General features: G+C 47.2%; 7 protein-coding genes across 7 annotated transcripts; 2 read left to right on the forward strand and 5 right to left on the reverse strand.

Moving 5' to 3' along the window:
- Positions 1 to 1,085: 1,085 nt before the first annotated feature.
- On the reverse strand, positions 1,086 to 1,978 carry EV420DRAFT_1170494 (uncharacterized protein). Its single transcript, XM_060466191.1, has 5 exons — positions 1,775 to 1,978; positions 1,676 to 1,717; positions 1,370 to 1,623; positions 1,234 to 1,312; positions 1,086 to 1,181 (listed from the first exon to the last, which is right to left on the reverse strand). The coding sequence occupies exons 1-4, from the start codon at positions 1,863 to 1,865 to the stop codon at positions 1,298 to 1,300; spliced, it is 402 nt and encodes a 133-aa protein (XP_060323278.1). The 5' UTR covers positions 1,866 to 1,978; the 3' UTR covers positions 1,086 to 1,181; positions 1,234 to 1,297.
- A 3,355-nt stretch (positions 1,979 to 5,333) lies between these two features.
- EV420DRAFT_1583520 (uncharacterized protein) lies at positions 5,334 to 6,669 on the reverse strand. Its single transcript, XM_060474736.1, has 3 exons — positions 6,602 to 6,669; positions 6,209 to 6,546; positions 5,334 to 6,160 (listed from the first exon to the last, which is right to left on the reverse strand). The coding sequence occupies exons 1-3, from the start codon at positions 6,647 to 6,649 to the stop codon at positions 5,494 to 5,496; spliced, it is 1,053 nt and encodes a 350-aa protein (XP_060323279.1). The 5' UTR covers positions 6,650 to 6,669; the 3' UTR covers positions 5,334 to 5,493.
- Positions 6,670 to 8,228: 1,559 nt separating this feature from the next.
- EV420DRAFT_1316101 (uncharacterized protein) lies at positions 8,229 to 16,659 on the reverse strand (the record flags this gene model as incomplete). Its single annotated transcript, XM_060468677.1, has 20 exons — positions 8,229 to 8,528; positions 8,586 to 9,022; positions 9,075 to 9,373; positions 9,420 to 11,429; positions 11,484 to 11,638; positions 11,687 to 12,666; positions 12,719 to 13,025; positions 13,078 to 13,100; positions 13,150 to 13,359; positions 13,411 to 13,479; positions 13,532 to 13,546; positions 13,603 to 13,666; positions 13,708 to 13,790; positions 13,849 to 13,909; positions 13,958 to 14,573; positions 14,623 to 15,123; positions 15,182 to 15,351; positions 15,399 to 15,521; positions 15,576 to 16,244; positions 16,293 to 16,659. 20 exons carry the CDS (start codon positions 16,657 to 16,659, stop codon positions 8,359 to 8,361), a joined length of 7,329 nt encoding a protein of 2,442 aa, XP_060323280.1. The 3' UTR covers positions 8,229 to 8,358.
- Positions 16,660 to 18,018: 1,359 nt separating this feature from the next.
- EV420DRAFT_1650853 (peroxidase TAP) lies at positions 18,019 to 19,937 on the reverse strand (the record flags this gene model as incomplete). Its single annotated transcript, XM_060478507.1, has 9 exons — positions 18,019 to 18,196; positions 18,256 to 18,310; positions 18,366 to 18,637; positions 18,690 to 18,738; positions 18,792 to 18,803; positions 18,861 to 19,156; positions 19,217 to 19,500; positions 19,560 to 19,791; positions 19,843 to 19,937. The coding sequence occupies 9 exons, from the start codon at positions 19,935 to 19,937 to the stop codon at positions 18,019 to 18,021; spliced, it is 1,473 nt and encodes a 490-aa protein (XP_060323281.1).
- A 2,847-nt stretch (positions 19,938 to 22,784) lies between these two features.
- Positions 22,785 to 24,194, forward strand: EV420DRAFT_1583558 (kinase-like domain-containing protein). Its single transcript, XM_060474737.1, has 6 exons — positions 22,785 to 23,260; positions 23,317 to 23,493; positions 23,543 to 23,617; positions 23,677 to 23,886; positions 23,944 to 24,070; positions 24,134 to 24,194. The coding sequence occupies exons 1-6, from the start codon at positions 23,177 to 23,179 to the stop codon at positions 24,160 to 24,162; spliced, it is 702 nt and encodes a 233-aa protein (XP_060323282.1). The 5' UTR covers positions 22,785 to 23,176; the 3' UTR covers positions 24,163 to 24,194.
- Positions 24,195 to 24,795: 601 nt separating this feature from the next.
- Positions 24,796 to 25,471, forward strand: EV420DRAFT_1650855 (uncharacterized protein; the record flags this gene model as incomplete). Its single annotated transcript, XM_060478508.1, has 4 exons — positions 24,796 to 24,816; positions 24,882 to 24,982; positions 25,048 to 25,074; positions 25,129 to 25,471. The coding sequence occupies 4 exons, from the start codon at positions 24,796 to 24,798 to the stop codon at positions 25,469 to 25,471; spliced, it is 492 nt and encodes a 163-aa protein (XP_060323283.1).
- A 121-nt stretch (positions 25,472 to 25,592) lies between these two features.
- Positions 25,593 to 26,808, reverse strand: EV420DRAFT_1752898 (uncharacterized protein). Its single transcript, XM_060480433.1, has 4 exons — positions 26,506 to 26,808; positions 26,376 to 26,450; positions 26,223 to 26,315; positions 25,593 to 26,164 (listed from the first exon to the last, which is right to left on the reverse strand). The coding sequence occupies exons 1-4, from the start codon at positions 26,625 to 26,627 to the stop codon at positions 25,738 to 25,740; spliced, it is 717 nt and encodes a 238-aa protein (XP_060323284.1). The 5' UTR covers positions 26,628 to 26,808; the 3' UTR covers positions 25,593 to 25,737.
- Between the last annotated feature and the right edge of the window lie 269 nt (positions 26,809 to 27,077).

Raw genomic sequence — 27,077 nt, forward strand, 5'->3', positions numbered from 1 at the left:
ATCAGGAGCTGTAAGTGTCTCACAGGCCCGGGGAGGAACAAGGCACCCCCTTTAGGGTTTCTCGTTTTAATCCATAAGGTCAAGATTACTACGTGGGCGGCGATCGTAACTGAAATATGATCAATTGGCAGGACATCTATCTGTATATCGTTCATCCATTACGAACAAAAAGGACACCGCTTCCACGCGTCTTTGTAGCCCAACTCTGTCCCGACCGAGAAGGATCTGTCATCCCAAGATAAAAATATCATCACATCAGCCATTCTTCTCGCTACAGAATCACGAACGTAACTTTGTTCGTTCGTAAGCGGTGTTTTTCTCGGCTGCTACTCGTTGCGACGTGAACGATCTGCCATATAAATGTGGAACGATCACCATCTCTTCTACTGAATAAGATGAGATCTGATAGCGTGATAGACTCACTTGGAGCTCGCAGAGGCCCTCTTCTACGACCTATCTCTTTAAAGGGCTTCTGATATTTGGCGGTATACTAGGTCACAAGGTAATGTATAGGATGGAAACATATCTTCAGAGAACCTATTTATGGGCATATGGAATCAACAAGGCATCAACTATCATCTCCAAGATGACGATCGCACACCGCTCATACCACTTCGGCCGTCTTTTCCGGACCAATGAACATCACCTCATTATCATCCACACCTGTTTCACTGCCTTCCGTTTGCGATCTCGGTAGGCAATGTAAAGGCCGCGGATGTATATCATCTTGCGACGGGCCCGTATCCAAGTTCCTGGAAAAAACACGAAAAAGTATCAACGCCGGTGCGATTCCCTGCCCAAAATCCCTGTGAGTTTTATTTGTAAGCGAAAGAATTTCCAACTCACAACGACGGAGTCAAGCACCGCTCCCGGATACATGCTGTAAGGACCTTTTGTCCCATTGAACACGATGAAGACCGCCAGGACAAAGACATACAGTCCGGATGATTCTACTAAGATCTCTATGATGTGGTAGTACAGGTTCGGCATGAAGTGCGGGGAACTCTTAGTCTTGATCGCCTTAACCAGGCGGTACACGATGAGCGTAGTACAGATGAGCGTTGTAGGGAGTGCCATAACGTAAAACGCTAATCCCCAGCGGATGGAGGTTCTCCCCGAAAGATTTCCTTGTGAATCAAACCATGGTGCCAGAACCTGAAGGAGGTACAAAATGCCAAAGACTTCGATGAGTAAGTGACTAGAGATCATCCAGACTAGAATATATGGACTTACTCATTCCGCATAACGTGCATATGCAAGGCATGATGACGACTCTCCAGTTCCTTCTCCAGATAATTCAGCACCTCCAAATCTAATATGAAGTTCAATTCAACATCTGCTTCTCCGGAAGTGCGGGCAGGAGACATACGGTAACACTATCCGTAGTAAATATATTGATGCCTGCCACGATATCACTCATCGTCAAGGCCCACGTAAGGTTAGCAGTGGTCATCCAGTCCCTGAGGGCCAAGTATCTTGTTTCTTCTGTCTCCACCTTCGGTATGAATTGCTTCCTGATATAGAACCATATCAGGGCAACGTGGATCGTCGCAATGATGTACATGAACACCGAGATACCAGCGAGGACCTTCACTTGCCGCCTATGGGTGTTTGTGCTCGACACTATGCAAGGGACTTTTCAGATTCAATTGTGTAAGCTAGATCAACTACACACGAATTTGCCACAGTACAACAGCAAGAAATGCTGTGTAAATTCCTAAGTGATAGTCTGAATAAGTTTCTGAATGATTGTGGTTTAAAATAATACTCTCACCATGGGTTAGCGACTGGATGATAGCGCCGTCGACCCAGGAGCCAGCATACTGCGGTGTGAGTACTTGGATGTCGGGATCGATCTGAGACATAATACAGAAGACTAGAAGCTACCTGTAGCTGATTGGTGAGGAAGAATGCGGTTGACGGTTTCGCATGGAGACTCGATGTTTATTATTAAGGATCGAAAATGGCGGCGTTAGGGTTTAGCAAGCTATCCGACTTATTTTTGGCGCATTGTTCATGGGGTGGAAAAACTTTTTGGGTGTAACCAACGCTACATGATAAACAGATGCTGAATTCTGTTATTCGCGTTGTAAACAATGGACTTCATATAAATCTCCTGGGAGACATGCACAGGATGTTGGGGGTCGCCAAAGATGTTGAATCAATGTGAACGACTAGGACACTCACCAGACGTCTCCAAAGCTACTGTAACCATATCGCAGTTTCTAGATCATCTGATCATCTCAAGCGATGTCGAAAAGAAGTAGAGAAGTGAAGGGGAGCTATACGCTTTCCTGATCTTGACAAAAAAGATTTTTAACTCCGCAGATGGAGGTCCTTGATATCAAGCTCGACTTGTGCGTAACGCTGCGCAATGACGCGTATAGAAAGGTTGTTCCTGGGATCGACTTTGGTATCACCATAGACCGGGTCGGAGAGCGGAAACACAGATTTTAATGTAGACAGCCAACAAGGGATTCGGTAGAGTGTAATGATACCGCTGATGTGCGAAAGGAATGATGAGATACGGCAGAATGATAAATTAGATGATGTCGCTCAAAGGGGCAGAAAGCCAAGTGTAGGAACACGTGTAAGTGGTTTTGATAGACGATGAGGAGCATGAAAAAACTCGGGAAGAAGTCAGAAAATCCGAATGTCAAAGCACAGATTGAGCAGAGAAATCAGAGCTAAGTAAGAACGTTGCTGGAATCCGGCACGAATCCCGCGGGCCGCTGTTCCGATTCGGCCGGCGAGCTTTGTCAGCATTCTTAGCAGTTCCTTTGCTTCTGCCCATGCTTCTTGTCCTCGCAAACGCATCAAGCTCGAGTCGCCCTCGCCACCACCCAAGACTGAACACAAAGAGGAAGATAACTGCAGTAGATGCTCTCAGGCTCTCGTAGACCAGACCGTTGTCCCCACTTGCTCGCACTCCAGCGGCAGGTACGAGGGAAAAACAAGACCTTAAATGGTTTCGTCCGAACGTCTTAGCACGACATAAAAATTTTCCTCCCTTTGAGGTAATGAGATTAACATTACATGTCGTTTTGTAGAGTCTGCGAGCGAAACCCTGTATGTAAGGTCTCGTTTTACCTTACACAAACTGTGTCGGTGCCTTAATTGTCTTGTTGTCTGGACTGGTGAGGGAACCTTTTGCATATAGTCAGTGTGTGGCTGATGACAGATATCTAAATAAATCAAGAAAGCGCCTTTTGCGTGCTCAGACGATTAGAGAGTATTTTATTCATCGGATCCGGTCTCGGTATGATTATAAGAAGCACTACCTTGAGCCTCTCTCAATGCCGGGATCATTTCCGTTACGTGTTGCACCACGCCATGATCCTGAAGTGCGTAGACGACGGCACAAGCGAGAATGGGGCAGATGAGATCAGGACGATGCAGTGGTCGACAGAGAATCGGCACTGGGTGTACGAACATGGGCTTTATGCAACAGTGCGTTGAATACCCTTACCAATGACTCCGTCTGACGTAGCATATAGCCTCGAATGGGAATACCAACTACTGACCATACCCCAGCCCAGCACCGTTCTCCATGAGCCAATCGATGGTGAGTAAGACAACGATACTTTGCGGCGTGAACAGAGCTATGGCAGAACATTTCGCACACGGTGAGCCAAACCTTGGCGGATTATTCTTTTTACTGACACGAGCAGAGGTCTACTTGTATGTACGGTCATTTTTTATGTACGACAGCGCTGTTCAGGTGAGCAATCACAGTACTATTGACATTTATCACAGCATTTATATTTTCTGGCTAGTACGATACGCCTCCGCATGTAAGCTCTCCTCAAGACCGAGACTAAGATGATGGAGAGGGTCGACGGGCACCCTCCCCGGAGATCCAGATAAAGAACCAGGCTACCAACTGCCTGTAACGACGACGACGACGATACACGTTCATAGCCTCGAGATGCCAGAGGCGCGAAGATGACATCTCTCCCCTCTGGTCAATATCCTCCTCACCTTGGGGGCATCATTATCCCAGTGCGAGGAGAGCGACATCTTCTTCCACGATGCGTGAACGGAAAGTCCAGAGCAGAAAACCTCGTCTCTCTGCACCCTGTGACTCTACAAGAACCTCGTTCGTACCAGCTTAGAGTCTTTAGGCACTCATTTGGCTTCAGCATCAAGTCCGAATTTGTTCTGTCATTTATCGTCGGGAGGTGAAAGTAGGAAGAATTCTACTGATGCATCTGGCTGTCAATCCTCGCATGATGCAATGTCAGACTGGGATCATGAGACGCAGCCACCACCGGAAAGACGGAAGACGTGCTCATGCAGGGTCGAAGCACTTATTTGGGAAAGTACTGGAAGAGGGGGGGGCGCGTCCCTCGCCCTGTTGATGATGTTTATCGGAGCTTGAGGATGACGAAGGTTGGTGAGGATGCAGCTTAGGGCTAAGAAGAGGGCGAGGTATGCGTGAACCGTCATGGATGGTGATGGGAAGCTACAGGATCTGCCCGTCAGGGGGATCGACGATGGATATGATACGCGCTAGGAGTTCGGTGTCTTCCTGTCTTCTGTGCGGGATTCAACTTTGGGGGAGGGCCGAGTGGGGGCAATGTTTCTCTTTTTTTCCGTACGTGGCTTTGCGATGAAGACGCGAGTCATGGAGGATGTGATTTATGTTGTTGGGGATAAATCATGAGCTGTTCGTTCCGAGGTTCCTGATATTCGAGATACGCGAGGTTGATACGAAATGTTACCTAGAAGTAGTTTTGCTATCTAATAGGATGCGCTACATTTGCTTGCACACCGTTTCTTGCATAAGATGTCCATTGTGCTTCTTTTGCAAGCTAATGCTATTGTTCATGTATCTAGTGACAACGTTCGTATTGTGGCACTGGAGTGTTTACGACTACATGTACAGTTCAAGGTTCGCGACGTGATATTACTAAGTTCATGTCATGTCCAGGTTTGGTTGGTTTGGGATCTTTCTCCTGTTCTAAGCGTCTAAGGTGAGTTTTGTTTTATTCTTTGTTATTTCTATAATGTTCAAATATCACGATGTGGTACGGTTACACGTCATTTTCCTCCAGGGCACATGATGATGTTCTGTTCTCATCTTTGACCGTCATTTCTCTTTTCTTCCCTCTGCAAGCGCAGTATATTATTCTTTTAAATATCAGGTCTGGTTCCGTTTGGCGGGAATTCGTAGCTGTGATTAGCTGATAGAAGTTCTGAAACCTGTTTTCCAATTTTCGTAAATGCTCCGACCTCTTTCAGGTTCTCGTACTAGCCCATAAGCAGCAGTACACGTTTCCCCTTCCACCTCCCACTCGTGCATCCTTGACCGGGAAAAACGTACTTAAGGTGTCCTCACAGAGTCTGGCAAAAGGGTCGCGCAACGTAAATGTTTCGCATGCATTACGGAGGTACAACGAGTTACGTTAGGGGCAAACTTGTCTAGGTTTCTTTCGTATCGTAGATCACTTGACGATATCTGTGTCCAATATACCATACGAATTTTCAGCATCATACTGACGAAAACCCTGGTAGCTCGCATGTCTGCTGTACCAGCGTCTTCCCGTGTTTCTCGTTTACCCTTTTCACATCTCTCCTGGCCGCCTTCCTGGACCCTGTCCTGATGCACAGGAACAGGCTTTCCAATCCTGTATAAGAGCACAAGTAGTCGAAAACCACCGGCTCAGATTTCAAAATGGTGAGCGATAACTGCCGAACGAATATCTGCTCCACCTGTAATGAAGCCCAGAACTCTGGCGGTATGAAATCTATGCAGAGTTCAAGAGATCGCAAGTGATGAAGGTGGGGAACCAGGAGGGGAACTTCGGGTCGGCGCAAAGTGAAGTTCCCGCAAAGAGATAATTCAGTGAGGAAGCTATACGTTCCACTTGGATACCAACAAAAGAGAGTGAGCAGGGATGGGGGAAAGAGGCTTGCAGGATGAAAACAGTGGTAGACGCCAAGTGATGATAGGTTCGGACTGTTCGCTATGAGTACGGCTACAGATGAGAGGCAATCGGACCCTATGATGTTGAGCTTGGCGAGATTGGGGAGGTTAGTGATGGGGATGCGGTTACCGTGCCAGCCGTGTACTGATAGCGAAGACACAGAGGGTAGTGTCGATATCTGCTTCCAGAGAGCGCTATTTTCGAGGAATCTCTTATCGAATCCGTCGTACCTAAACGATGTCAATCCAACACGTTGTACAAGAATGAAAGGATCTCACAGAATGCTCTGCAGCGATGTCAAGTATGGTATCGCAATGACGAGCAACCTTTCCAGATCCTTCGAGCTCTTTTCCCTCAGTCTCTTGAACAAAATCCAATCTAACGGGCCCATACGCTTCCTGCTTGGGGGCTTCAGCGAGACAAGGTGCAAGTGTCTGACATATTGCGTGAATGTCTTGTTGGAAACGATGGTTCCAAAATAACTTGTTCGATCATGGGAATTAAAGAAATGGGATTTCGTGATATCGATGACCAGCGTCTCGAAGACAATGGGCGTGGCGATCTTGCACAAATATGTGCATGTGGATCGGAGGGCCGTGCGGACGGTATCGCAAGCCTTGCAGAAGCGTATCAGATTTGAACGTAGAATTGAAAATCAACGGGCTCCGTACTAAATAGATGATGCGTTCTATCACTTCGGTAGGCAGAGAAAGTAACATTGTGGCGGTAAGAATCAAAGTGATCGGACCCTTACTCGGGTCCGTCCATCTATTTTGATCTGTCAGGTGCGCATCAACTTCGTCTAGCCACATTGGTTTTAGTATTGAACCAGTTTACTCTGTAGACTGTGAACGCACTATTTCATGTCTTGGTACCGTGTCTGTGAAACTGACAGTAGCTCATTGGTAGCTCACAATTTATACGCGCGGAAGAAAACAAATGGTACTATTACAGGGCCGTGTATTCCTACCGACCGACGGAAGAACTACCGGAACTAGTACAAGTACAAAAAGTCTCAGTCAAAGTAAAGAAAACCAATCATCATCTCAATAAACGGGCGACTGTTGAAGTAAGAAGATATAATCGAGATAATAATATGAAGCACTCACGCAACGCTGCAGCATCATCGCTGTCCATTCCATCAAAGATACCATCTCTCATCATATCGTCGTCGTAATCATCATAATCATCCCTCCTGACAGCCATTCTCCAAAGATTCGAAGAGGACGCGTTCTTAACAGACTCCGAACGTTTCGCTCGTGATTTGCCGGCCTTCTTAGTCTGGCTTGGAGATTCGGAAACGGCAGCGACTTTGTCGTCTTCTTTCATTTTCTCCTTCGAAATAGAGGAAGACGTCTGAGCCTTCAAATTGTTTGTCAGATCCAGTCACCAGCGCCCTCAAGTTATAAAACAAGCTTACCGGTAATACCTCCCTGCTTTCCTTGTTGTCGGAATCCTGTTTCTCTGTAGAGTGGACTTCCTGTGCCAAATTCTTATTGGGGTTAGATTCGAAAAAAAAAACAAATCACAGAGATAGTTCTCACTTCAACATCAACCAAATTATACCAGGACATCTTTCGGTGTGCATCCCTCTTCGTCGGACTATCCTTCACGTCTCTTGGCTTGATCCTATCCATTTCTATATCACTGAGCTATATCCAAGCCCCATGAGGTCAATTTTATCCAAGCATGAAACACACTCACATTAAAATTCCTCATAGCAGTCGTTCTCGAGATCTTGCCCCCTTTCTTTTTTACGGTCTTCTTTGGCGAGGTATGTACTTTCGACAATGATGGATCCTGCTTTAACTGCTGTTCCAGGGCCTCAACATCACCTGTGTTATAATACCGCACAAGCACATTCTTGTAGCCCCTCTCTGTACGAACAGGACGGAGTGTGTCCAGGTCAACGGGCTTCACTCCGTACCTCTCTATTGCATCGCTGCGTAGCTAGAGGAAAATGAGACAAGTGAAAAAAAATTAACTGTAGCTTACAATTTCTTCTGTCCCATCTGGATCAGCAAATTTCGTGGAAGCTTTAGGCATAATGGACGTCGAAGTCTAAGCCTGGGACTCAGAAGTCAGAATATTGGTAACTTAGATCATGTGACTGGCTGATTTGTCTTACATCGACAATTGAGCTTGGCGACCCGCACTGGCGGAATTCACCCGTAGGTATAAAATGATTATCGAACAGTTTAATTCTACTGTTGATCAAAGCCGCAGGTAATCTCGCCTATTGTAATTTCCTAGCGAGGCTCGAACCCAGGACCAAAACTTTCGGACTCAACAGTCATACTGATGTATAACCACTGAGCTATATAAAAGACAATAGTGCAGTTATTTTCATGTTGACAACGGTAAGCAGCACTTTCTTTTTGTCTTTTTTTTTGCATCTGAAATAGCTAGAATCGCCACGTCCTTATGTCTATATACTGCCAAACCTCTCGCAGACACTAGTAATCATGTCCCTCATTGAGAACACGTCCGAAAGATAGACCATAGGAATGTCTGCACCTGTATCCTTCAGCAGGCGTCCACGAATTTGTGCAAAAGCAATCGAGTCTATCCCACTGGCTGTCAAAGACTCTCCAAGATCTAGAGGTGCAAATAATCAGCGCAGTGTAGTGGGAGAGGCAAAATAACTGTACGGACCTAAATGCTCCCCTTTTCTCAGCTCGAGGACGTCTCGTATAATATTAATGAAGATTTCCTCTGCTTCTTCGCTTGTCATCGCCAGTGAAGGGACATTACCGCCGATGTCACCAATGATAGACGCAAACATGCTGTCCTCTTTCAACCCCGGGATCTCACCCATCAATTCCATGTCAAACTTTGCGATAACCTGGACTGGATCCGGATGCTTTCTGGCGTGTCCTATTGCCTTCATTATTATCGGGATACCTTCCACGTGGCTAAGAGGCTTCACGAGACCCTTAGAAATGTCGAGGTTCTGGATGAGATTAGACTCCCATGCGCCTAGCTGGAGGGAGACGGCTGATAATCCTAGCGTCTGGCGATACGTCGCAAGGTAGTCCAGGAATGAATTCGCCGCGACGTAGGCTATCTGACCAATATTTCCTAAAGGAACGCTACTTTCCAGTCAGCTGCGTTTCCGATTCCTGCTTTACGACAGACATTTACCTGATACTGCTTAGGAGTACGAAATGATCAATTGTTAAACCCAGTTCAAGGGACAAGACATGTAGATTCCACGCCCCGTCAATTTTTGGCTTCAGAACTTGCTCAAAATCGTGTTCAGTGACATTTGGAATGATCGCGTCTCGAACGACTCCAGCGGTGTGGATGATATTTCGAACGGCGCCAAACCGGCTGCGAATTTCAAGCAGAACTTGACGAAGAGCTTCCTTGTTCGAAGCATCAGCCTGAAGGTATTCTACTGTCGAAGATACTGAGGATATCTTCGAAAGTTCTTTGATTACCTTTCAAATGGTATGTTAGGGATATGAAATGTGAAAGGCTAAATACACGAACCGTTTCTCTTGAGCGTCGACCAATGAATACGATGGTATGCGAGCCCGCTTTCGCTATGTGAGACGCCAGCGCCGACCCGATACTGCCAAGTCCGACGATGATGGTCACACCCTCAAAGGTAGCATCTTCGTCACCTTCTAGATGTTGTAGTCCTGGTACGAACTCGAAGACCTTGCCTTGATCTGCATCATAATGCACAGAAACGAAGCTATCTTTAACCCTCCGTAACGGCCTCTGTTCTAATTCACGTGCAATGAGGTTGATAATCTCGGCAGCTGGTAGACTTGGAGGGACATCCAATCCCCAGATGATATCTTGTGAGCCAGCCTCTCGACGGAAGACTCGGATCATCCCTTGGATAACAGCACCTGCAGAGAAAGAATCTCCTTTGCCCGTACAGCCGGAGGAAAGGACGATGAGATTATCATAGCTAATCTTTCCTGTCATGAGCGCCTTCATCAACCGAAGAAGCGGTCTCCAATACGCTGAAAAGGTGCTCGAAAGAGGGTCATTGGTAAACGAGGTCACATCAATTATGATAGACCTTGTCTTCGCCATGGGAACATCCACATCGAAAAAAATGAGAGTTGAAGGATTAAAGCTCGTGCCCTGAATTATCGCCCACCGTTTGTAGTTAGCTAAGTCGGCATAAGCTAGTTCCGATGTAGTTTTGGCGAGTTTTTTCAGTAAAGGCGCATGAGGTGTTGGACTGATGTAGAGCGAAGAATCCAGAACGGAAGAAGCGGGCGCTGTACACGCTACATCTCTCTGTACCCATACATTACTGAACCAGTACCTGGGAATGGTTCCTTCATTTGTGGACGGAGCAGCCGTTTGATTGATCGTTCCTACAGGAATCCAGGCAACTGAGTACTTCTTGCAGGATGCGAGAAGCTCCCCATCGTTGGAAAGGACGTCGAATTTGACAACCATAACGTGGTCATTTCTCTCCATGCTAATCGGCAGATGATAGCGACAAACAAAGCTATCAGGAAAGTCGTTGGTGTAAAACGTTAAGCCTTCGAGGGAAGACGGCAGAAAAGATCCTTCTGTCCGTTCCGTGGGAGGAGCATCCCCCAATAGAGTGGTAAATACGCCGAACATATGCAAACAAGGGTCCAATTTTCGGATATAATCGTACTCAGGATAGCGCACCGAAGCTTCGACCACGATAGACGCATCCACACGATCATTCCATACGTCAAACCGAGTGATATTGCGGAAGGTTTTGCCGAAATGAATGTGTCTGAAGGCACTATAGACCTTGACCTGATCGATGACCTCGTTTGGCGGAATATCTGACGGCCACTGCTTGTATGGGTATGGTTCCGGCGAGGGGGAAAATTGTCCTGAGCAGACCTTCTCATGTTCTTGGAACGTCTTCCCTTGGTATAAAGTGAAACCCCCATCTTGATCTAATAGCGCTTCTACGTGGACGTCCTCATCCACGATGAGAGGCCGATGAAATCGTATGCTCTTCAACGAACGCGCTGTATTCCTCGACAATGAGATGAAGAAACTCGCTAACGCCGCTGCTGGAACAACTCGACGACCTTCAATCCGGTGATCATCCAATACGACACGAAGACTGTCAGGGATTAAAAAGATCTCGTTTCCCGCGCCTTTACCGTTAGCATAGACTGAGGATGGAGAGTCGCCTAAGTTGTCGTAAGTGGGTATAAAAGAGGGATAGTGGCGTTGACGCTGAAAGGGATATGTCGGAATGTCAGTTTTCAAGTGCGCATACGGCCGCTCCGCGTATAGTTTGGCGAGATCAAGGCTAGCGCCATTTTGATATAGGCTTGCTAATCCTTTGAGGAGTGCCATCTCTTGATTGGTACCTTTCTTCCCTGAGACGGAGATCTTCACCTTGTCAACGAGACCCTGAGACAAACCCCAGAATGTCTGCTGGGGCCCAATATCAAGCACAGTATTGATTGATTTGTCCCTTTGCAATTCCTCCAGCGCCTGGGAAAACAGTACAGGATTTCTAGCGTGATCGACCTATAAAGAACTTCGGTCAGATACTGCGACGTACGTGAGGGCAGAAATACGGACCCAATATGTTGGAGGCAAAACACTCTGGGCACGGATCGGTCTGCCCGTAACGGTCGAAAACATTGGGACTTGTAATGGTCGACGGGGCAATTCTTGCTCGCGGACAGTCTCTTCCAAGGCCGATAAAGCCGGAAAAATGGATGGACTATGAAAGCCTACGAACCAGAATCGATAAACAGAAAGAGCTATTGCATAAATCATACCTTGATCCACATTGAGATTTGTGGCTCTTATCCCATCTCTTTTCACAGCAGAGACCAACTTCTTGACGGACTCTGCTTCACCAGAGGCGACGTGAGAGTCAGAACCGTTGAATACAGCTATCACCATTGACTCCGAAATGCCTAATTTGTTCAAGTGTCGACGGATTATACTCTCGTTAGTGGCAATAGCGGCCATAGCGCCCAGATGTTGTTTTCTAGGCTTCAAAAGACGTGCTCTGTGAACAACGAAACGTATTCCCTGTTCATAATCGAATATCCCTGCGATAACTAATTGGCCAGTCAGAGATAACGAAATTATCGGCAAGAAAAACGACTTGCCTGCAGCGGCAATTTCCCCTAAACTGTGGCCAACCACAGCCTGATGACATACTCCCAAAGACTGAAGCCAAACACAGACGCTATACTGATAGACAAATGTGCAGACTTGACCAACTCCACTGTCGTTAATATCGCGATCCTCTATAGAATTACCGTCAACCAGGATATCCATTACCGAAAATTCACAATAGCGAAGCGCAACATCACAGTGCTCTCTGAGCACAGCGTGGAATCCTCTGAAGCCCGCAGCTAAGTCACGAGCCATCCCAGCATACTGTGATCCCTGTCCTGAGAAGCCAAAGATGGTTTTTGGATTTGATGGACGAGTTTCGACGCTGCTAGTTAACCGATCCTCCAATTTCTCGATTAACTCGTCCATCGTGCTTACAACGCAAGCAAACCGGAACCGATGGTGCTCCCTCCCGACACAGCTGGTATAACAGATGGATTTGAATCGTTCCTCTCCTACCGATACGCAGAAGTCGATGTATTTTTGGATGTAAGACTTTAGTGCCACTTCTGACTTGGCGCTCACAACGAAGAGCATGCTTTCGGAGCTCGTTATTGAACCCGGACATTCATCTCGAGGCTCAGCACTTTCAATTACAGCACCGGCGATGGTACCAGCGAATCCGTATGCTCTGTTGATGTGCTATTAACAGCTGTAAATGCAGACAAGTGAACGACACTTACAGGACAAGAGCACGCAATGAACCAATTCTCTTTGGCAATTCCACACTTTGATAGGGTATGTGCATGGGAATGAGAGAGCAGTCTATATTTTGATTCAGGTTTGACTCAGTTAAATGCGTCAAGCCAGGCACAGATCGACGAGAAAGAGACGCTAACGCCTTTACCATGCCGACTAGACCCGAGCTTGTCTCCGTATGTCCCACGCAGCTTTTTGCTGCTCCAATAACCAACGGACGCCCCGTGGTGTGGCTGTTCTTGAACACATCGTTGATCCCTTCTATCTCGATCAAGTCTCCGAGCGATGTTCCTGAATATATCAATCAGCTCGTGAGTCGGCAACATCTTTCTTGTATACATACCAGTGCCGTGTGCTTCAATAAAGCTGAGAATACGTTAGCACTGAGCGGAACAAGCAATGGCGTGAAACGCACTCGATATCTGACGGTTTTATCGAAGCCTTGCTAAGGAGCGATTTCTGCAACAACGACTGTGCCGAAGATGAGGGCGCAACCATACCCTGGCTACGACCATTATGAAGCGTGTTTGTGGACTTGATGATACCAAGGATATTGTCGTCGTCACGCAGGGCAGCTTGACGGGTTTTAAGGATTAATGCTACAACGGCCTCAGAAGGAACATATCTCGAGAATACGTAAGTCTCAGAAGAAATTGAGGATAATGAAAGGACCAACCCGTCGGCTTCGTCAGTGAATGTTGCACATCGGGATTTTGTGGACGTCATCTGTTGCGCTGAAAGAAAGCTAAGTCTTCGATTAGTTTCTTCAGCTATATAGGCTACGGAAATATTTGTACCCAAAGGTTCCTGGCCTATTTATTTAGTCAGAGACCAAACGCGGAAAAAAGCGGAAGTATGTAAGGCTCACCAGGAATGTGTGTTCACGCCGACTACAATGGCAGACTCTCCTCCGGCGTTCAAGTAATTGACGGCTACGCGAAATATTTGAGTATGAAATACATCAGATATTGACATGCCAAACCTTGGTCAAGCGCAACAAGGCTGCCGCTGCATGCAGTATCGATTGCTATAGAAGGTCCGTGCACATCCAGAAGACTTTACCATCGAGAATTAGAACAAACTTTGGCTAGGCGACCGACTAAATCGAACTTACTAGCTGATTCTACCACAAGCAGTGCTATTGGCGATACCAGTGCCATAATAACGAGTATACGCTGAAATTACAGTCAGTCACATTGAACGACAGAGCAAAAATTACTCACCCGCATAGCCTTGGTCGAGAAACAGAAGCTGTTGGTAACCTTCATCCAATCCAGTCGCAACGAAAACACCCATATCAGTACCCTTGACGTGTGACGGGGGAATATTGGCGTTCTCTAGAGCCTCAAACGCAGCCTCCAGGGTTAGCCGGATAGACGGCGCCACAAATAATGCTTCCGCAGAGCTGATACCAAAGAAGCTATTGTCGAAGCTGGCATAATCAACGAAACCCGCTTTATCAAACGTGATGTCGCAAGGACGAGTCGGTTTAGAGCTCGTATAGAATCCTTTATGGTCCCATCGGTCAGATGGTATCGGAATAATGAGGTCTTCACGCTTGTCTACGAGGGCGTTCCAGAACGAATCTGCGTCATTGATATCTCCAGGAAGGTGCATAGCCTGACCAACGACTACTACCTCATCAATTGACTTCGAGACAGGACGATCCTGCGAGGGACTAATTTTAGGGACATCAACAAGTCCGAGCTTCGCGTGAACTGCATGAATCAAGGAATCGAGATCAATATATGTGTGACAAGCGTTAAGAGGAAGATCAAGGTTCAGTCGGCGATTTACGGAATTGATGATCATCATTGCCATGGCAGAATCCATTCCAAGCTAGATCAGAAATAAACATAGTATCATTGGGAATGATAGCACCACATACCTCAGCAAAACCTGCATCAGCGTGCGCGAGGAGGATATCCTCAGATAATCCTAATGCCATCGACACAGACTGGATCACAATGTCTTTCGCGGTATCTGCGGTCCAAGATCCGGCGGGTTGAGAGGAGGTAGCTGTAGGAGAAGGCGCAGATGGTAACTCTTTGACAAGATCCCCAAATAGACTCTCAAGCCTCTTACGCCAGATGAGGTGTTTCCTGTTCAACGGAATCGATGAACCTGCTCCAAGTATAACAATGCGACTCCACAGTATGCGTAACGGAGGAGGCAAAGATCTATTGACTGTAGCCGCAGTCTTTATGATCTCCTCGTATGCAACCTCTTGTGTTAACGCGGTCTCTGGCATGAGTTCAATGATCAAGCACACAAACTGGGACGCGTCACGAAGAAAATTGTTCCCAACGATGCATGACCGGGCGACAACCGGGTTGTCATCAAACGATTTCTCGTGAATCCTTGGGTCCATGATTTCGCCAGAATCTAGCTGAAAATTACGAAATATATAATTAGCAAGGTCCTTTAGCTACGGAAAGGGGACAAACCTGTATGAAGTCCTCCTTTCGGCCTTTCCAAACCAATCTGTTCTGAGACGTCCTGGTGTATATGTCGCCTGTATGGAAGGTAATTCTACCTTCGGCGTCTGCCGTAAATGCCGATGAATCGTAGTATAGATATCCCTTAGCAATAGTCTTGCTGGTAATCCATAATTCGCCTGTAAGGCAATGTTAGCCGCTAGTATGGCTGAAGTCTGATGCTAACCTGTTCCTTTCTCTGCGCTATCCTTGTCGTCGATGTATAGACTGGCGTCCGAAATAAGACAATCATCAATATCCCAGCCAATTTCGTCCTTAACTTGGGGTGGCAACCCGTGAAACAACGGACCTATTCCGATGTAGTGAGATTAACCAGTAGGAGGAAAAGGCAACACTTAAATACCTCCGAATTCCGTCATTCCAATTGCCAGAACCAAGGGCAACCCAAGCTGTCGCGACCATTCTAACACATCTGCATTCATCGTGGAACCGCCAGCAGCTAAAGTCTTGAAGCTTCTCAGAGACTCCGTAATACGCGCTTGACGAGCGACATCAGCCTCCTTCGCCCAACCGTCCCTGAGAACCTCAAAAAACCAAGGGACCCCGGTAAAAACATCCGCTTTCTCCTCCAATATCGCATCTAAAAGAAGTTCGGCTAAATTCCGAGACCCCGTCATTTTCTGATGTGCCGTTTTATATCCAGATGGCATTAATGCGAAGATGTAACATCCTGCGGTCAGAATAGTGCAAGCTCCAATGTCGTGGCTCAGCCCGATAGCATGGGACCACGGGGACCAGCCAAGGATGCGGAGGCAATCAAACGATTGATGAGAGAAAGTCTTCTTCAACCAAGAGACTTGTGACCGACAACGGTCAATAACCGTAGCATGCGTCAACGGTACGCACTTAAGATTGGAGATATCAGATGCTGAAGAGGTGAAGACGAGAAGGCATGTGTCCGAAGGGTCGGAGCGACCAGTAAAGACGGTTTTGCTATCCTGTGTATGCGGCGGCTTATAATTGGCGATTGCGTTACCCTCAACATCGAAAATATGGAGAGGAATAGACAGTTCTGAAAAAATGTTGGGGATGAATGCCATAAATCAAGTGATATTCGTACCTTTGACCACGGTCTGAGTGGCGATAACATTCGAAGGAACCACAACCACTCCAGGATTTACGATACGCAGCATGGCCTCCAACATGTGCTTTGGTGCATGATGGTCGATAGGCGCGACTATGCCCCCGATACGCCAGACTGCGAGTAAAGAGGCAAAAAGATAGGGATGTTTTTCGCCAATAAGGGCGATGGTTGGACGAAGCCCGTATTTCTCTTCAAATTGTCGACCGAGGTTGCCTGTGATAGAATCCAATTCTGCGTAGGTCCATCTGTCTTCTCCACATTTCAACGCGTCGCAGTCCGAGTATTCAGACGAGCAGATATTGCGGAAGACGTCGATAACTGTGTTGCCAGGGAAATGGGCCATGGATAAGGGGAAGTGAGAGAAAATGGGGCACTTTGATGTTTCGGACGGAGATTTTCAAGAGATGACCTCGATGGTGATGAAAAAGGTATCCGCAAGATTGATGACATCTCTCCTTATCGTTTGAGCCCCTAATATGACCAGGGGCAGACAGTATTGGCCCTTCAGGTTAACCAATAATACCATCCATTCGAAATCAATACATCCAAGTAGAACACGACTGAATGGAAGAGTCGCGTGTAGTCCATACGGAAGACCCTGGGATGAGTGCATGCCTAAATGGCCTCCGGTCCCGCTAATCATCCGTAACCCGGGGATAATTGCTGTGGGTTGCCACGCGGTAAGGTACCGTCAGCTGTCAGATTACGAAGGGAGCGTACAGTTTGAGCAAAATTTTTTTAGAAACAAGGCAAAGTAATAACAATTCTTTTTATGAGTCGGTTTTTCGAAACAAAGAGTTACATTTTTGAGGTTTATGACGCCCAAGCAAGCTGCGGCTGCAACATCGACAATAACTGGAAAAAAAGCGTGGGAGAAAACGACACGAAAAAAAAACTTTTCGCCTTCCTACTCATGAGTATAATATCTTCATAGGATTAAGGAAAACGGACGAACCTCGGAGGGAAAAATCGTGTTTGCTGAACGGTTTCTTTTGCATCCGCCATGGATGCATGGTCAATTGTGAAGGCAGAAGTCCATGTCCACCTTGTGATCCGCTGCACAGCCATCGGCACATGCCGTCCCAGACCGGAACATCACACTTCGGAGTTGGCATGGGTTTCCAAGCTTCGCCAAAGTTATCGCATCCGTGAGTCCTCCTAGATCCTTGAATGGGTTCGTAAAAGAGAGGATTCTGTGGCGTTCCCAAGATGCACCAAGTATCTGCTCCATCAGAGATCAGATAAAGACTTTCCGAATGACGGAACGAGCGAGAATCCATGGCGTTTCCGAGCGAACTTGCTGATATCGACAAGTCCCATTTGATTGTAGAATACTGTATTTTTGCCACACCATGCGGGATGCTAGGCTGAATCAGTTTCGTCCGGAGAGCGTTCGGTACCGCAGCACGTCCATGTATAGTACGAACTTTGGTAGTTTTATATCTCAGGGACGCGAAAACCGGAATAAATATCCCCTCGCCTCTAAAATCAGAATTCGGTGTTTCTGACGAGGCAGAATTTATCAGTGCCACTATGCACTTACTTCGGGTAGAAACTTGCGCGTGACAGGAGTATTATCTTCCTCAGCATCATATGCATGGCTTAGCACAAACAGGAAAGGTACTAAAACAGGGGATAGTTGGTTACTGTACATTGTCCAGAGATAATTTCAATACATTGAAGAATAAGCAGTCAGAAAGTTTCAAACTTTCGCAAAGGTCTCCTTCAGGCTCTTGATAGAAGGCGTGAAGAAGTATTCCCCACCACGAGGAACGACAAACTCCTCCGTCAAAGTAAGCTCAGCATTGGGATCAGCAGGGTCGGTTCCCGACAACGTTCTGATTCCTCCGTTCCCAGCTTGACCAATGATAGGATCAAATCTATGGATAGTATCAATCAGTACTGGTAAATCATCAGGGACGACGATAATTATTCCTACCCAGGTATAGCAGGCGTTTCCTCAAATGGCGGGAAGTTGATGTCGTTTGCCCAGCCTGCGAACATTACACATTAGCCTCGCTATTATCCACATGTATCGTCGGCACTTACTCTGCTGAATGAACTGGAAAGCGTCGACAATACTGCTCTGATAGCACATAAAGAGAAGACCTCTTCCGTGCTGCGTCTTGGCTTCTTCTTTCTCGCTTTGGGTTACCTCGGGTCCGAACTGGATTCCGCGACGGAGGATTCGCCTATTCTCAAGCGAGATCGGAGGGTCGGCGTCTTCGAGGTCTGCTCGAGGTAGGGTCTTGCGAACGTGGGCAGCAAATGGGCATCGGGACTGGTCGTCGCGCTCCCCTTGGAAACTGAAGTCGTTGTTCCTGGCATCGATTAAGCGTGATGAAGGGCGCAGGCGGATAGAAGATCACATACCTCTGAGGGTCGGCAGCCAATTCCGGATCATCTTTGAGTGGCGTGACGTCTATAAACGGTGCATGAGAACACAAAGCACTCAATCGAACAGTTTTAGCATACCGATGGGTGCACCTAGCGCAGAAACAATGAGACGTCATTCAAAAGAAGGATAAGCAAAATTAGACTAACCACTCTTCCACCTTCCCATCATCCTTGCGCCCCTCAGCTCGCTACCATCCTCAGGAGAAAGACCGGGAGCAATAATGGGATGCTTCTTCAAGAAATCATCGAACTCTGGCACGAGCTGGAACAGGTACCGGAAGACGAGGAAGCTCCCATCCTTCGCCCAGCCCGGTCTCTTCGTCCTCGAATCTCCTTCCTCTCCGGCGAGCAAAGCGCCTGCCCTGACGGGTTTCGGACCCGGAGGTGGATTTTTATCAAACCCAATGACGGATGGGTTTGATACACCATCAAGGAAGCCAAAGCTGTTAATTACCACGTAAGACTTTGGGGCAAGAGATGGAACAATGAGAAGAGAAACTTACTGCTCGTGTGCTGATACGGCACCTGGCCTGACGTCCCCTCGGATGTGGGTAACCTCATGGATGGAAGCGCCGAAAAGAGCTCGAATCTCGAGTAGTTTCTTGTCGGCAGTAAGATGGCTGTCTCCGGCGATGAGAATAATTGCATCGATCTTCTCCTTGAATGCAGGTTCCCAGTCAGGAAGAGAGTCGTTTCCGACTTTATCGCCCAGGTTGACAGGGGCGTCCTTCAGTTGGCCGGTATTGAAGGCAGAGTCGCCGAGCTCGTCAGCATCAGTGATGCCGAGCTAGGCAGAATACAGTGTCAGCGTCGCAATTCGTTGAGCACGGAGTGCGGGGAATATACCTTGTCAATACCGAAACGCGAGAAGGCGATGTTGACGCCGACCATAGGAAGGAGAGCGGGTTTCTGGCCATGGGGAGTCTTCTTCTTGTTGTCATCGATAGCTTTGCGGTCAGCGATGACTTGTGCAGTTGTCTTGACAAGGGGAACGAATAGCTTGAGGTGAGCCTTGAATAAAGTAGCGTTGGTGATCTGGAAGAAGAAGCAGGTCTCTGTCTTCTTTGGTAATCCACCACTGTTGAAGTTATGATGAGCGCAGAATAGTGATAGACGAAGGACGCCTTACAGAATATCACCCTGGATGTTGTTCAGATCCAAGGATGGGGTAGTAAGAGGCTGTTGGGCAGCGAGGTGCATTGCAGACTGGCTCAGAGTATCCATGGCGGGTAGATGTGACCATGGATGATGCTCCAGGCGCACTTATATACGCTAGAGTTAGTCCATGGGGTTCCGTGACTTCCTGCATAGCAGCACGGTCTGTTACAGGCCACGCAACGTTGATCCACTATTGCCGTTACACCACCCATCGGTACTTGCTAACGTTTCCTGTGCAAACCGTCATTCAAAAGTAGATTATGTCAACGACGACAGCCGCACCTAGCTTCTTTCCCCTCAAATTTATGCTTGGCAAACAGCTCGCTTATGTTATTGATGAGCGCTACCCTCGTTAGCGGCATTCAAAGACATCGTGACCGTGAATTTGAAGTGAAACAGTTCTCCGCGGAGAATAAGGACGGTAAATATCTTTTAATAAACACCGGCTACACAAACGGCACACCTATCATTGGACACCATCCGGTATTCCCGGATAAGTGCACCCCAAAGTCGCTCCAAACAAAGGCCCGACAATTGATTGTCGCGCCGCGCCATCAAAATCGGGAAGTATAGTGCACGGCGTTGTCAATGGGCTTCTGCGGAAACAATGAATCAGCGATCTCATGACTTTCTCGAGGTTAAAAAGTACAGCGCCCACAGTTCTGCAGCCCCATGCAATGTTGGCGAATGTTCCGTGCTCTCCGTGATCATTTGCTAAAGGTCCCACGACTATACAAGCGGGCAAAGAGACCGTACGCGTCTTACGCAAGCCTGGAATGATGGCCTTCCAGATGCGTCGAAGCTGGAGCTGGGCCTATGAATCGGAATCAAAGCTTTATCCTCAGGTTCCGGCCGACGAAGATACTTCCCGCTAAAGCTTGATCACCTGTTAAACGATAGTTAGAAAGCTACACAGGATAAAGAACCCACCTCATGCTCTGAGAACTCGTGCAGTCGTTCTGAAACTCCAGAATTACAGTGCAAGATATAATGGTGATCTAAATACAGCGCCATCAGACAGGGAGCCCGATGAGGACTTGCAATGACGTACTGAGGAGACGGTGGAAATTTTTCAGCGTCGACAGGTACAGCAATCGTAAACTCCGACTCTCTGTCACGATTCTTTATGAAAGACATCTAGGTCACTATCCTGAACTTCAGGTTGCTCATGCAGGAAGAGTACCTCGACAGCCTCATTGAAGAGTAAATCCATAACGAATGATAGGGTGGTCATAATGTGGCTCGTTTGATTGGTCTAAACATTTGCTTTACATCTACCCTGGATATTGATATTGAGCGGCCGAACCCTGACCAATTTGATGATTGGTGATCTATCGCGCGAAATTAGACAGCGAGAACACGAAAACAATAATGATGCCAGACCTTCCCAAACTATTCCACAACTACAGCGCCCAAACTTTATGCATCAATTAAGGGTGTACCGCGTCGGTTAATTACTATCCTAGAGATTAGCCACGGAAGGCGCATAACAAACGTTTTTGCTATCGCTTCCATGACCGCAATGCTATTTGGTGGACAACACTAGGAAGCTAGTCATGAGTGACATTTTTCAAGGCATGGCATCCCGACATACCTTTGCCAGTGAGCGTTCACTTGAGCGCTCGCATACGAGAATCAACATTATGTCAGCATGTTGACCTGATTGGTTTGCAGCACGCAGGAGCAAAGCAAAAGTTTAGGGCAAGGAAGTGATGCGCTGGTGTTTCGTTCTCCATATCTACGAGACGCATCAACGATGTCGATGAACCTTTGAACTGGTAACCAGAAACTTAAAAAAAGCACGCATTGCTTAGGGCATTGTGCCGGTGCTAGCCATGTTCATATATGCGCTTGTTGTGAGTCTAACCAAACAAATTTATGATGCGAAAAAACAATTGCAGGAAGCCTACCGCACGAGAACTAAGAAACCTTCCTGTCACGTACTTTTCACCTGCCTCAGTGTAAGGCGAAAGCAAAAGCGGCGTGTAGAGGCCTTGAATGCAGTTGTTTCGTTGGTTAAATGAACGATGGATAGCGTATACATGAACGTCGTAGCGAGGTGGTGGTCACGGTCTAAGCTCGATTTCAAATCCGATTTGGAGACTTTCCCACGATAAATGCCGGTGGTACCGGTTTCATGTTTACTTGCCGCTGGTCCGTCCTTCCCCCTCCCAATCCGTCCTCTTGCGTCCCCCCTCTTCCCAATCCATGCTTCCCCACAGGTGTAACGGGAAAAAAAAACAGGCGTGAAATTTCTCATGATGGACCACTCCACGCCCTTTGAGATCTTTCGCCGAAAACGGTTCGGCTATTGATATCCTAGCGGCGCGTGCCATCATTAACATCACCCCATCACACAGCCAATTCCCATGCCTGCTTCGTGCTCTTTCTTCTGCACTTGACATACGCATCTCAATGAATCAGAGAGATAATATATGTCAACTATTTGACTCACTCGAGGTGCATATATTCTTCTCGTCTTAACTGAAATTGATTCAAATTCAGACAGTCACAAGGCACAGCACGAGCGCCAATGATCTCCTCGCCAAAACGACGACGATTTTGAAACAGATTCTAAACTCAGTGCTGACCGTTTTTGGTGACTCGCGCTGTGGATGGCTGATGATCGGGTGTATGGACATACAATGGTAAATCCGTGCATTTGACTCCCGTCAGGATGCTGATGGAGTCAAAGGTATCTTCGGATGCTGTTCGATGATATCAATCGTTATCATCGTGACTTGGAAATAATGATCCTGGAAAACTTGATATGCCAGGCCATTGAGCAAGAAGCTCGGAGAATGAAGGCTGACTTTCTGGTAAGCGCTTTCCCTCATTTGCGCTCACCCTCTTCACCAATTCATCTGATAGCGGTGCATCTCTGACCATACGGAAGTAAATTTTGATCCCTTTGAGTCGCACATGCGGAGCTTTCTTTTATGTCAAGAATCCTGGAGAGGCATCGCGCACTTTGCCTCGGAGGATCCTAATCGTGTCATCGACTTTCTTCAGCAGGTTCTCCAAAATATCTCTCACATACTTTACGTGACTCACCCAGTAATGTCGGCCCCGCAGGAAATCGACTCCGCCGTAAACGACCAATACAGAGCACGTTGCACAAGTTGCCTTTTTTATCTCGTTAAAATTCATGATATTTTACCGTCCTCTCTATCGTACCTTAACGTCGTCAACGAGGGAAGTCACGCCATCTACGCTGGAGGATTTTCTGTTCGTTTAAACCGTTCCTCTGTTGACCCCCGCCTGAAGTATACTACGCTGCATAGGATATTTGGAAAGGTTCTACAATGGATGGCAGATCTCCGGTCTGCTTGAAAGTTCTCCGGATACTCGTCAACAATGGCGTGCAGAACGCCGACGCGATTATATCAGTGAGTTCGCCTTCAGCATTCGGAGAGAATACAAATTAACGTGTCTCTTCCCTAAGAAATTTTGTCGTGAGGCGCTGGTATGGAGAAATGTCAAGCACCGAAATGTCCTTCCATTTCTTGGCGTCAACAAAGAGCTTTTCGCTCCGAGTTTCTACTTAATATCTCCATGGATGGAAAATGGAAATATCATTTCCTTTCTCCATCACCACCCACGACTCGATCGTCTACAGGCAGTAATGTTTCTTCTAGTCTTACCATGCTTACTTCAAACATTTCATTCAGATAACCGACGTCGCACGCGGAATGGCGTACTTACACTCTCTCGAGCCTCCGATTGTTCACGCGGACATTCGTGGCGTGAGTTCTATATCGTAGGAAGGACACAGTGTCCCTCTATTTAAATTCCTTCTATTCAGGCAAACATACTCGTAACGGACGACTTCCGATGCTGCTTAGCTGATTTTGGTCTCGCGCTGGCTGTTGAAACTCCCTCCTCTGCATCATCTAACAGCAGTATCTCTGGCTCTCTCCGATGGCTCGCTCCCGAGATCCTTGACTTTCATCTATTCGATCCTCGATACCTCACTGCCCGGGATGTCTACGCCTTCGGGTGCACCGTTGTAGAGGTATGACTACCCTACCCTCCCCAATTCAAGCAAATTCTGAATCCTTCTCCCTTCTAGATCTTCACGGGCAAACCACCATACCCGCACATTCATCACGACTCGGCGATCATCCATGAGGTTCTCACAAAGAGAAACCATCCGAAACGACCGTCGTTAGTGGTAGATGAGCTCTGGGAGCTTATTAGTCAGTGTTTCCTCGCTTCTGCTGATCGGAGACCTCTTTCGAGCGATCTACTTTATAATTTAGAAGAACTGGCGTCATTCTCACCTGTGTAGCCCCACGTTCATATACTTAAGCATGTTTATCGCATAAAGTGGATGAAATAGTTTTCTTCGCTTCTAACAATAAGTGGCATTTGAAACTGATCTTGGTCCAAGCTTGATTGTCCCCCCCCTGGATTGTCACAGTTTCGATGATCCCTATTTCTGATGTGGCCCTGAGGTTCTCTTTTTGTGGGGAATTTTTAAGGTCCACGAGGCATGCCTGGCAACGTCATGTTCATTTGCAAACCTGACCATGTATCGATCTTCAGCGCGCAGCTTCTGATGTCTATAATACCTGGAATCTTCCCTTTTATGAAGCGCCGTGCTTCCCAAGAAGCCAAGTTATGAACATTCATCTCCCCTCAAGGAGCCAGTAACTCTCGGTCTTAGTAACTGTTTATAGGCAATCACACTTCAAGTCCGGCCGGTGTTAATCAAATATACTTTGTCTCAAGGAATTATTGATTCTGATCTTATTGTATTTCCGAAGGTCTTTGTTCCGCAACGAGTGTAAATCCAAAGCCAAGTAACGCCACCACCACGCGCAGTACGTATATATAATAGGATCCGCCGCGGACCTATTTACTCACTTTTCGAAGATATACTTCCCTGCGCATCAATCCAACAGTACCGCTTCTTAGCGTCATGAGTCTCAACGTAGAACAGGTTAGTCAGTATGTTTCGCGTCTCTGTGTTAGTGAAATTGACGCCAATCCTTTCTTCGACTATAGAATCAACAGGAACAGTACAATTGCGAAAAATGCGGTTTGAAATTTCAAACCGACGCTGACCTCGCAAATCACTGGAAGCTTTCTTCAATACATGAAGATATGTACGTATATTTCGTATTACATATTTATTTGCTTGATGATACCCGAGACTGATGACTCTAAATAGAACGACCATGCAGCCCGAACCATCGTGGTATGCCTTTGTGCTGGACAATAACAGAAATTTCAACTCTGACGATTCTTATAGCGCAGCACTGGATCACGAGGAGCCTAATACAGAGCCAGCCACTATTCCATCTTCTCCGGAATCAATAACCGGCTCGGAATCACGGCTACCTGTCCATTATCTGGACGAACTTATCTTCGTGGCAGAATGGAATGAAGAATTCTTTCGGAAGGAATTCCCAGGTGTTTACGCGACAGGTAATTATTGTATTCCAGACCCACCAAAGATTCCCAAAGAATGCTGGATATCTCTCATACAATGTCCGGATTCTAGTCAGAACGACCACGAATTAGTCGTCGACTCTTCAGATGATACTCCTGCCTCGGTCACCGGTGTCGATGATGGTCCTTCAATGACGGATTGAAAACGTTCCAGAATGAACATTGTTCCCTTGCAATTTATACTTCCTGTCTGCCGCAACTTTTCACTACTGTACATTAGCAATTCTGAAGATTTTTTGTCGCACCATGCTTGATCTACATCCAGTGCATCGGATGGGAGATTTTCCACGCGTGAGACCGCTGCTTGAGTAACATTTTGAAATGATAATTCTGGTAAACTGTATGAAAGGAAAGGGTCGAAATTTCATGGGGTATTGTAAGGATGAAGACTGTAGCTACGTTCGGTCCCTTAAAGCACCATCGCACCAATAAGAATAACGACGAGGCCCGACACCAACTGATTCACATTCGACGACTTCAGAGCAGCATTGGCTGCCCCCGAGAGTGCCGCGGCTGCGGTGCTAGTGCCTTGGGTGCTAGAGACGGTAGTAGCAGTGGTGCTATGAGCACTTCCGGTGGCGACGCAAGACGCGGGGACCGTAGCACCATAACCGCTACACAAGACAGGAATAGCAGTTGTACTAGTGACCGGGACTGTGGTGCTGATGCAGGTGGTGGTACCGCCGTTGGTACTGGTCGAGAATGAAACAGTGGCGGTAGAAACGGTAACGTGAGATACGGAAGTAGTCGGGCAACCACCGACGGATGAGGAGACCACAGTCATGATTATGCCCAAGGAAGTAGAAGTAGTAGTGCCAAAAGCGAACGACGAGGACCTGTACTCCGGCCAGTGAGTTCATAGTCTTGTGATATGTAATAATTTTCTATACTTACACAGAGTTAATGGACGATGATAGCGTGCCGCAGCCAATAGATTCGGACACAATAGTCGTAGAGGTACTCCGTTCCGACACGGATATAATCGTCCTGGTACGTCTCGGAGTCAGCCTTCACCTGAACACTGCTAGTAACACAGTTGAAACTTACGGGGAAACAGTTGTCATCGACGTGGTAATGGTGGTCGCAGTAGTCTGTGGAAATACTACGGAAGTGGACGGAGACCTGTTCAAAGGAGAGTAAGCATTGAAGACGGGGATATTCTGGTCATTTTGCGTACTGATCAACGCTGGTCGACGAAGTTGCTTCAATAACGGTGGAAAGCTGCCTTACATATGCACCAAGGGCGGGCATGAAGGCCAGGGAGACGATCAAGGCCTTGAACGCGAGCAGGAGATTCATGGCCGATAGCGTGCTGAGAGTTGCTGGGTGCTAGACGGCGTACTTGTGTTACATTAAATACCACGGCATGCGGACAACGTTCCGTGGGAGCTGGGACTAGTATCCGCCATAGAACATAGTATATTGAGAGATTTGACAGGAAGGGCTGAAGACGCCTTGGCTGCAGTTGCAGACTAGTCGTCGTTGAGGCAAAAATCACTGCCTTGTGCCTCAAAATTAGGCGAACCTGGCCTGACTAGGCCGTCGTGTGTTGATTATCCAGTAACCATGGTAAGGAATCGGAGTGCAGGGAGGACAGATATTGCCGTTAACGGCACTCGTCAATGCGTTGAATTCCTTTCTTGTCGAACTGTGTAACTGATTGCTGTGATTGAATAGAACCTCAGGTCAGGAGATGCAGCCGAACTGTCACTTCGCATTCTAAACCAGCATGTGCTCGGTGTAAATGAA

This window comes from Desarmillaria tabescens (genome assembly GCF_030435595.1).
Source record: "Desarmillaria tabescens strain CCBAS 213 chromosome Unknown EV420scaffold_84, whole genome shotgun sequence".
Taxonomy (NCBI): domain Eukaryota; kingdom Fungi; phylum Basidiomycota; class Agaricomycetes; order Agaricales; family Physalacriaceae; genus Desarmillaria; species Desarmillaria tabescens.